Source organism: Cannabis sativa, chromosome 3, assembly GCF_029168945.1.
Source record: "Cannabis sativa cultivar Pink pepper isolate KNU-18-1 chromosome 3, ASM2916894v1, whole genome shotgun sequence".
Lineage (NCBI taxonomy): Eukaryota > Viridiplantae > Streptophyta > Magnoliopsida > Rosales > Cannabaceae > Cannabis > Cannabis sativa.
In genome coordinates this window covers 45,073,325-45,084,249 of record NC_083603.1, presented here as the reverse complement: position 1 = coordinate 45,084,249, position 10,925 = coordinate 45,073,325, and the positions used below count along the sequence as shown (strand labels likewise).

Sequence of the window (10,925 nt, the reverse complement as noted above, 5' to 3'; positions counted from 1 at the left end):
TTTGTTGTTTTATCATTTCTGCATATCATTTTCTCAAAAACGCCAATTTTCAAATTCAACCATTTAAATGCCAATTCTAATTATTTAATAACTAAAAATTAATTATTAAATAATATTGTCATTTAATATATTTATTAATTAGACATATAAAGTCTCTTAATTAATAAATAAACCTAGAATCTCTTTTCTTTACAATTTCGCCCTTGCTTAGTGAAAATTCACAAAGTAGACATAGTCTAACTTTAGAATTATAATTGATTAATCAAAATCAATTAACTGAGTTTTACAAGCAGTATGGTCTCAACTAGTATGGGGACCATGGGTCTATATATCTGAGCTTCCAATAAGTAGATCAAGAATTTATATCTTAAATTCACTGACTTATTAATTCTTCGTTGAATCCACGCATAGAACTTAGAATTGCACTCTCAGTATATAGAACGCTCTATATGTTCCACGATATAGACACGTCATTAGTTATCCATTGTTATAACCCTAATGTGATCAATGATCCTCTATATAGATGATTTACACTGTAAAGGGATTAAATTACCGTAACACCCTACAATGTATTTTATCCTTAAAACACTTAACCCTGTGTAAATGATATTTCATCTAAGTGAAATGAGATCTCCACCATTTATTTTCGTTTGGTTAAGCTCGAAGGAAATCATCCTTTACTTTCTATTCGCCAGATAGAAGCTATAGATTCCATATTTATGTTAGCGCTCCCACTCAATTGCACTACCGTGTTCCCAAAATGTACGTATCACCCTGACCCAAAAGTAGGCTTAACTAACAAATCAAAGAACACGAATAACACTCTTGAGATTGAACCTAATCATATCAGGATTAAGATCATTTGATCTAGGATCAATAGGTGATATTGAATTGAATAGATATTACGGTAAATTCTAATATATCTAATCAAAGTTCAATATCGGTCTCTTCCGATGTATACTCCATACATCCGATGCTGGTAAACTTTGCCAATATCCTGGAAAGGACATAATACTTATCCAAGGTGTAAGAATACCTATCGCTGATTATACCATGTCAGTCTAAATCCAGTGTTCTGACAAATTAGGGAATAAACTTTCGAACATATAATTAAGATTATATTCCACTGTGTTGACAACACTATAATCATTAACAAATTGATATGTTCTGGACTTAAATAGAATTCATACATTATGTACATATAATCATGAAATAAATCATGTTAACCATGCAACATTAAATGTTATTTCTGATCTATATTAATAAGTAAATCTGATTATATTGAAATGAGTTTTATTTAGGGCATAAAACCCAACATCCACTTCTAAGAACCAACTTAAGGTCGGTTTAGGAGGAATCATTTGCAACAGTGAAAGAAGTGTTGTAGTTGTAGTAGCTTTTCCCCATGAAGGAGGCAGAGATCGATGTTGCAATTCTTGAAGTAAAATCACTTCTCAAATCTCTCATTTGGTGTTTAGAAGAGGGATTCCCGCTACATCAGGTTGAAACCGACTGTAAGGCAGTCTCTGCTGCTATTGATGTCAATAAAGAAGACTTCTCACTCTTTGGAGATCTTATTTCACAAATTAAGAAGGTTTTGTCTCACTTCCCCAATGTCTCGGTCAATGATGTGAAGCATTCCGCTAACACGCTTGCTCATAAGCTAACAAAATTGATTTTGGAGTTAGACAAAGTTTCAATTTGAATTTAAAATAACCCTTGCAATCTCACTGCTCTTCTTTCTTCGTAGGGCAAACTTCCTCTAAAAAAACTATTATTCTAAAATGTGATAATAACCTAATCAATAGCTTCATGTACTATATATTTTTTTGTCTTGTCAATTTTGACTCCAATGACTTTTCCTCAATAGGTCCTTATAACCATGTGAGTTATTTATTCTAATACCCGTCCTAATCAGTTTTGGGTGTATCTAATCTAAATGTATATTGCTTTATTTTGTAGATATATATAAGGAGTAAGTGTATGTCTGCCACATGGTTGGTCCAATGAACAAAAGTTTATATGAAAAATAATTATATACTTTAAATTTTCTATAATTCTACCTTTTTATATATTTATAAAAAAAAATACAATAATTTAATTAATTAATACGATAAAAAAAATTATATTGTCATATTGGGACTTCATTAATTTCTACACATGTATTTTTAGGGTACATTTCAAAATTGATTAGGATGAAGTAGAATAAAATTTAAAAACTATAGTTATCTTTTTATTATTGTATACATTGAATTAAAATCTTCCATTATACTTTTAAAAAAAAAAAAAGAAAAATCTTCCATTATAAATCTATTTCAATACTTTTTGGTTTCTAACTAAAAGGAAATCATTACTATATTCTATTAATTTATTGCTTTCAATCAGAGTTATAGGGTTTTGATAAAGAATGAAATTGATCTATACATTAATGATATTGTGTATAATTAGATTTTATTAGTTCTCTGTATAAACTTAGACTATCTAACTTTTTGACTTATTGATTGTGATCTATTCATAGTAGCTTTTGCAAACTAAGCAAAAGATGAAAAAATATAAGGTTTCACATTATTAATTTAATTTGTATTTTGCATGATTAAGATTCAAAATTTATTGATGTGGTAGCTACTCTCACATATCCATTTCACATATTTTTGTATTCCATAGGAAACCTATTTGATTGGCCAAAAAAAAGCTTTTAGTTCTTAACCAACCCTTTGCTCAATAGGATTTCATTATCTGAATTCTTATCTATAAAGCATATATAAAAGTCAGACATATGGATGTATATATGAAAATAATGGTTGCCCTGTTCTTTATTTTCTAGCTATTTGGTAGTTATTAGGTTAGCAATTAGTGGCATAATTAATCACATGTCATGTTTGTTTGTTGTTCATTTTAGATAATTGGTATATAATATACTAATGACAAAGACTACTTGTGTCTATCTAACCCTATCTATCAATAACCTCTTTTGTAGGTCTATATTTGGTTATAAGCTAGTTTTAGCAGCTTCTATTAACTTAATTAGGGTCCTCCACATTGATAACTCAAGCTAGTTTTAGCAGCTTCTATTAACTTAATTAGGGTCCTCCACATTGATAACTCTAACCAATAATATGTCTTTTGATTGATCGTGAAAGAGTATTGCTATACACAACAATATGATACCCAATACTTTAGAATACATAAATTAAGAACATTCATACCAGCATTTATAATTTATTTTTTAAAATACTTTATTAAAACTTTATTTTATTTTTATTTTTATTTCTAAAACTTTTACATTACATGGCACATTAAATTTTTTATTTTTTCTTCTACATTCAATTAATTATTATTTTATTAATACATATAAAATACATAATAATTAAGTATGAATACAATATAAATTAAATATATTATTAAAATATTGTTTGAAAATGAAGAAACACGATAACTTTCTTTAAAATTTGAGTTAAAATAGTTCGATGAAGCCACTTTTTTGATATTTTTTTCATCTTTCTCTTCTCAATTGTGAAAAAAAGAGTAGCATAGCTCACTTAATGTAAGGGCTACTAGTAATGAATTTCACATTATTTAAATTAAATTAATTTAAATATATAAATAAGTAATATCCGATATTATTACAATAATTAATGTAAAATAGCTATAAAGATAAAAATATAGTTAAGAATAAAAAAATATGTTTAAAAAAGTCATCCAATGAATAAGTTTTATAGCCAAAATTTTAGTTCATGAGTAGTGTTTAGCTAAATATTCCTAGATTTGAGTAATGATATGTGTACATATAAATTACAAACAAAAGTGAGACATACCTATGTGGCAACTAACTTTTAATAGGTGAGATCCAATTTAAATAAAAATAATTAGTTGAAGTGACTTAGCACATAGGTATGTGTCATATTTATGTGTAAATATGTAAAATAAAAAATACAAAATTTTAGTAAAAATATTTTAAAAATTAAAGTAAAGAAGCTTATGAGATTGCCCTATGCAACCTCTAGTATTGCAATCTAAAACTTTCATTTGCATTAGTCATTATGAAAAAAAAAAAAAAAAAAAAAAAAAGAGAGAGTACACACTATAATAAAATGTCGTAAAAACTGGTTAGATTTTAAATAAAAATAATAATAAGACATAACTATAAAATTAAGGGATCATTAGTTTTCAATTCAAGTATAATAATTAATTGCCGAGAGCCTATTGACCTTTTTTTTAATATATAATTTTAGTTATTTACACCAAATAGATATAAAAATAAAACAATTAACATTATTTAATCTCAACTTAAATATATAATATAATTTCTTTTTTACAAAAACTCATCCAACATCTGTATGGGTTGAGAATTGAGATGAGAAGTTGAGGACAGAGGATTATTATCAAATAATGATGCTTCTTTCTTCTAGCTAGAAAGCAAATTCATACAAGAGCTGGCCTGAGGAATAGGAATTAAATAATCAAGTGCATTCATTGTCTACTTCTCTCTGTCTTATAATAAATGCCTTGCAAATTAAGGGCAGGCCTAACTCACCCAATTATTGTGTATTGGCTCTTCTGTTTTCCATTTCTAGATTCTTATAGGCCAGAATATAAAATACCCTACTAGAAGTAGAGCACAGTGACAAATGAGTAGAACCAAGTTTCAATTTTTTTGGGGGTTTGTACTACAAAAATGTACTAAGGGACAAAATTAAAGTTTTCTGTTGACAATGCATGGTTTGTTCATACTTCTCTCTTTTGATTCTACTACACTATATAGATGTTGTCTCTACAACTTGGGGTCTTGTTAATGTTAAACTCTCCAAACGACAACAAACACACAATGTCAAAACCTACATATAATTGTTATAAGTAGTATTGCCCATGTCATGATTAGGCCCCATTTAATTAAACAAAAATCAAATGTCACATCTTATTTTTAGCCAAACAATAAACATATATAAATGACAAACAGTTAAAGATCATCTTGATTATCTGTTCATTACCTTTCATCATAATTGATCAACACACACTAACGTGGAGAAAAGGGTAGTAGAATATTTATATGTATATATTAGATATAAATAGTGTGTGTATACACACTCATATAAAGTTACTTATTAGATAGCCACTCTGTAAAATTTAAAACCCTCTCTGTCTAGTTATGATCTCTGTGCATCACATGTGACTTGTTATTCCAAGATTCAATGATAGTCTTCTTAAATCAAGGAAGAGAAATGTATATACAAATTCACACACAAATATATATACTTTTGATTTAAATAATGTGAAATGAGATAAATTTAGTCAAAAGAATACATTAAAAGAAGGTCCAATGAGTAGAGGAGTGTGTATATGTATATACATCCATGTGATTTACTTGTGTAAGTCTTACATAGCTGCTAAGCTAGTCTATACTTCCTATGATGAAAATTCAAACTTAAGACCCTACCAAATTTTTAGGGTTTTTTTTAGTTTTACAAGAGTTTTTTTTTTTTAAAAAAAAAGGTGGGACTTTTTGTTCAGTTTCTTCTGTTGGTGGTAGTTTTGCTGTCTATCTTTAGTGATTTTCAAATCTTTCTAGTTTAAATGACCAATGTATCTTGGTTAGAGTGTAAAACAGAAGACATACCAAAGCTAGTTGGTCAAAAAATTTGAGGTGAAAACACAAAATAAAATTTGGGTCTGTTTTGTTGTCTCATTGACTGTTTATTATGTTGGATTCTTTTACTTTTTTTCAGTAATTACCAAATAATTATTATAATAATAAACATTAATAATAAATAGGTTTTGTTGTTGTATCTCCACTCAGCTTGTTGACAGGTGGTTACCAGAATAAACAGTTATTATGGTAGTTGAAATTTCCTAGCGAATCCATCCCCTATTTTAAATTATATTAAATATTAAAATTAATTTGGTGGGTGTTGAAAAGTGTTCATTTTTTTTCTTCTTTATTCACTAGAATTCTTTTTTTTCTTTTTCTTTTGTTCCACCAATTGGGACCCATTATTTTTGTTTTCTTCAAACATTTATAACCCAATAAATGAGAGAAAGAGAGACATAGAGAGAATAAAGCACATATATATATATAAAAATTAAACAGATAATAATAATTTAGTATATTATCAACAACACTTCTTGCACTAGCTTTTTTTCTTAGCCCATGATCAAAGATTCTCAACAAAAGAATCATCAATGAAAATGGTTCTAAGAGTGAAAAAAACAGGCCGAGGTTGTAATCATCATAACATTGGGTTACAATAAAAAAAAAAAAAAAAAAGATAGGGGTAGTATCAAAGGGTAAAAATGGAAAAACAAAAAATTGGAGAGAAGAATAGAGGCAAATAAAAAGAAGCCAAAGGGAAAAGTAAATCTTCTATAGAGATTGACCTTCCTTTTCTTTTTAATTTTTTTTTTCTTTTTTCTTCATAAAAAAACTTCCCACCATTGATTGGTCTACCATATAAAAAGTTTCCTTCTTTACTTTTGGTTAAGAGAAGGAAAAAGGGTCACAATCAGCAACGAGAGCCCTTACGGCAAATAAGTGAACCCGCATTAGTGGTAATAGTACCAACAAGTGAAGATGGTCTAGCTCCCAAGCTAGATGCCTTAGCATAACTCGAAGAAGCTCCAGCTCCTGAGGCTGTGAAAAACGCACCGTTTACCATTAAATCTCCTTCTGATCTCCAATTCCAATTCTTCCACTCACTTTCTGGTGCATCCTCATGTTTAGTCACCTATACACAAAATAGTATAAATTAAATTGCACCAATAATATATATAAATAGAGAAATACTAAAGGTCATTAGTAGTGCCTATCACTCTCCGCTATTGATTCTACTAAACTTAATAGAAATGATCGTATAAATAATAGAGCATAACTATTAGGCATAAGTAGTGCCTAACACCTTCTCGACATGTCGCGTTGCGATTGGTTAGCGATACTCCCTAAAAGCTATTATATTAACTTATATGGGACTCAATACTTAATTATACCAATAGCGATATTCACATATAAAAAGTGTTAGCACGACTGTGCCTTTTAGCATTTCTCATAAATAATATCATATCACGTCAAAAGTAATAGATTAATTAATTAACTACCTCTTTACTGAATCTGTTATTTGGAGCAAGAAATCTATTTCCTTGACTATTAATAGTAGGGTTTGCACTTCCTCCAATGGCATACATCTCCCAATGGGTGTAGTCATTGTTCACCACGTGGAAATAACCATGCCTACATCTGCAACACCAAATACATTATTAATTAATTTTTAATTCCATAGGCGTGCACCCATTAGAACTTTTTTTCTTTTTTTTCAAAATTAAAATAAAAATATATATAATGATTAATTATTTAATTATTATTATTACCTTGGCATTCTTTGAACAAGGCCTTCACCAAAATGGTTAAAAGCAATAGTGACTTGCATGTTCTTGTCTTGAGTATAAGAATCGCTATGACCCAACAACATAACCTTATCATGGTGCGTCATGTAATTATTCGAGAGTGTTATAGCAGTGGACCCATGAATTGCATCGATTAAACCATCTTGGCAGTTAGACAAGGAGCAATGATCAACCCACACGTGGCTTCCACCAAAGATCGACACACCATCACCGTCAGATATAGTTCTCCACCCAAAATGGTGTGGGGAGTCTCTCACCATAGCATTACCACCTGGTTTACAGTCATGAATATTCAAACCGTGGATAATAATGTTCGTCACGAACTGAACCGTTATACAAGGTCCACCGGCAATGTGGACGCTGGCTCCTCGACCGTCTAATGTCTTGAAAGAGTTCATGATTAATTCCTCTTTAAGCTTAATCACCATATCTCTAGCGAAGATTATCCATAACGGCTCGTCTTGGATCACGCCGTAACGGAGTGTTCCTGGCTTTGGGTTCACAACATCGTTATCGCTAGAATCAGTAACGACGTAAATCCTTCCGTCTCTTCCTCCGATCGCATTTTTACCGAAACCGATTGCGCAATCTGCTAATCTCTGTCGGTTCTTCTCCCAATTCGGATCGCATCTCCAGCAATCGTCGATCGGGTTACCCGTTCCGCAAGATAGGTAACCCAAGTTCCTTCGTGCTCGAGTGGCATTAATAATACTCCTATACCAAAAAAAAAAAAAGAAGAAAATCAAAGTTAGTAATATGTGATTAAAGAAATGTGACATTTTTAGATTTTTTACTTTATTTTTTGGTACTTACTTGTGGACTTCTTCTACTACAAGTTCTGGGTCTGGTACTGGTGAAGAGGAGCTGAGAAGAGTTGAGGTTAGGAAAGTGAAGAAGAAGAAGACAATGTGAGTGAGTAATGCCATTTTTTTAGAGAGAGAGACGGAAAGTGTGTAAAGTGATAAAGAGAGAGAGAGAGTTGAGTTGAGAGAATGAGTAATGAAAAATGGAAGAAGATGAGTATATAAAGAGGTTTAAAGCCGGGTTAATTGGCGTGATTAAACTAAACAAGTGGGACCCATTTGGGTTTGTGATTTCTGTTTTTACGGGGATTATAATTGGGTAGTTTTGGCCGTTAAGCAAGCCTTCAATATTCCTATTTTTACAATTTATTTTAAGAAAAAATATTCTCCAAATTATGATTTGAAGTTAGTGAATTATTATTTAGTAGATATCAAAATCTTGGGAGTATGGTTTAACATATAAATAATTACTGAAATAGTAAAATTGAATAAAATTGAACAAATGTCTTTAAATACAACAATCTCAATAATTCAGGGGTATTCTTAAGAGCATTGCTATAAGACACCAGTAGTGTATAGCACATTCTCGACATGTCGCGTTGCGATTGGCTAGCGGTACTCTCTAAAAGTTATTATATTAAATTATATGAGAACTGATACAGGGATATAGACAGAGGATGCTAGACACTACTGGTGCCCTGTACATGTCAAAGTTCAGTTACAAAATTCTAATTACCCAAAAATATTTGTATGAAAAAACCAAACTCACCTCACCTCACCTACTTGGCAATGTGAGCTTAACTATATGTATTCATTTCATTGTGTAAGGAAAGACTCAGACTCAGTGGGGCTCATGTCATATTTGGTTCTTTCCTTTTCTTTCTTTGATAGAAAAGGGAAAGGGAAAGAGAAATACTCGTAAAGTTTTGTTTGTTAGTTGGATAACAACTGTTTAGGTACTATTCAGTTACTATGGTTTGTATTTAATTATTTGTATTATTTTTAATACTAAATCGTATATATTTTTTCCTTTGTTTGGCCGTTATGTGATAATTAATTAGTTATATAATATGATAAAATTAATTATACAAGTGGATGGAACGTCTTTTAAAATGTCTAATTAAAGAAAAGCCAAAACAGACAATCTAAGGCTGAAAATGATATCTTCTGTTTGGGAATATAATTGCCTTGTTGCCATGTGAATAGTCGTTCTCCTATAATTATATTTTCTTAAACTAAAGCTTTAAGTTTGGTTAATTACTTGTTTATTCAGTTGTTAGCACTTAATTTATAGCTGTAATGAAATTTGTAGCATATGGCCATATATACTAATACACCGCCTTTTTTAACATATACAGTGACCAAAACATATATTGTCCCAAATTTGTACCATGTAGATTCCTAGGGTAAGGAGAATAATTGTCTATATTATTATTCCCATATTTGTGTATTATATAACTAGAAATATATAACAGCCTTCCTAAACTAAAGAAACCAGAAAGTTTCCTCTAAAATAATAAATAATTAAAATTGATTCAATCTCTACGATCGTGGCATGGGATTAATTAAGAGCAAATGAGTGTTTATTTAAGGAAATTTTATATTTCTCATTATAATTATTTTTAATATTTTTGAATTAATATTGGGAAAAATTTGTAATTAAAGGTACAGAATCAAATCAATTAAATTTTAAATAATCAAATAATTAGTAATGATAAGACTATTAAATCATGAATAATAATCGGAGGAAAAGGAAACCAAGAAAACAATTAAGGCAGGAAAATATAGAAATCAATATATGATCTATGGTTCAAGTCTGATAGATTTATATGATCTATGACTATACTTCAATTATGGAGCACCACTAAATTCTCTTTATTGATTGAGCAATAATAGGTACAATACAGTCGAGATCGATTATCTGATTTGTTCTCTTAAATTATTTCAACTCTCACACTCTTTTCCAAGAATCTTCTTCATCTATAGAAGATTTTGTGGAATTAAATCCAACTAGAACATTCCTAACCATAAGTCGGTTACATAGAAGACAACTTGCACAACTAAATTACCTAGAATACACTTACAAATCAAGATCCTAACTGAGATTAACAGAAAACAACAGACCAACTTGAAAGATATACTTGCCAGCTCATCGATCCTTGTCAAGCATACTCAACTGTTTCCCACTCCTATAAATTGCAGCTCCTAAGTTCAATTCTGGTTAGATCTGAAGACTAGAGAGAGAGTGCAATCCTGTAATTGCTCTGAACTCAAAACATAAGAACTCAGAGTTGAGAAAAAGAGAGAAGAGTGAGAATCTGAGAGAAAAGAAAGAGTGTTCTTGAGAGAGAAAGAAGTAGAATCTGAGAAGCTGATGGAGAACTTGAAATGGAGAGTTAAAAGCCTATCATGATTTTGCCCAAAAATTGAAATGTAAAGATAGAGAATAGTTTTATGATTTGTATAGTGTAAATACAAAGTATGTATAGATGTATTAATTGAGGCTTCTAATTGTGAAGTGCTCCTAGGATGTAAATGGTTTTGTGCAATATAATTCTCTGATTCATAAAAAAAAAAAAAAAAAAAAAATGAAAAAAAAAGAAGTAGAATCAGAGGAAACTAAGCAGAGAGAGGAAATCAAGTCTTACCAGTTGATCTTATAGCTGGAAGCTTCATTAAACCGTGTATTGGATCTTGATTGAATAGTGCAAGGGCTTTGCTCATTTCTGA

At 30.2% G+C, this 10,925-nt stretch overlaps 1 protein-coding gene across 1 annotated transcript; it reads right to left on the bottom strand.

Moving 5' to 3' along the window:
• Positions 1-6,077: 6,077 nt before the first annotated feature.
• Positions 6,078-8,438, bottom strand: LOC115709412 (probable pectate lyase 18). The gene is made up of 4 exons (XM_030637510.2): positions 8,206-8,438; positions 7,357-8,106; positions 7,087-7,225; positions 6,078-6,719 (listed from the first exon to the last, which is right to left on the bottom strand). The coding sequence occupies exons 1-4, from the start codon at positions 8,316-8,318 to the stop codon at positions 6,498-6,500; spliced, it is 1,224 nt and encodes a 407-aa protein (XP_030493370.1). The 5' UTR covers positions 8,319-8,438; the 3' UTR covers positions 6,078-6,497.
• Between the last annotated feature and the right edge of the window lie 2,487 nt (positions 8,439-10,925).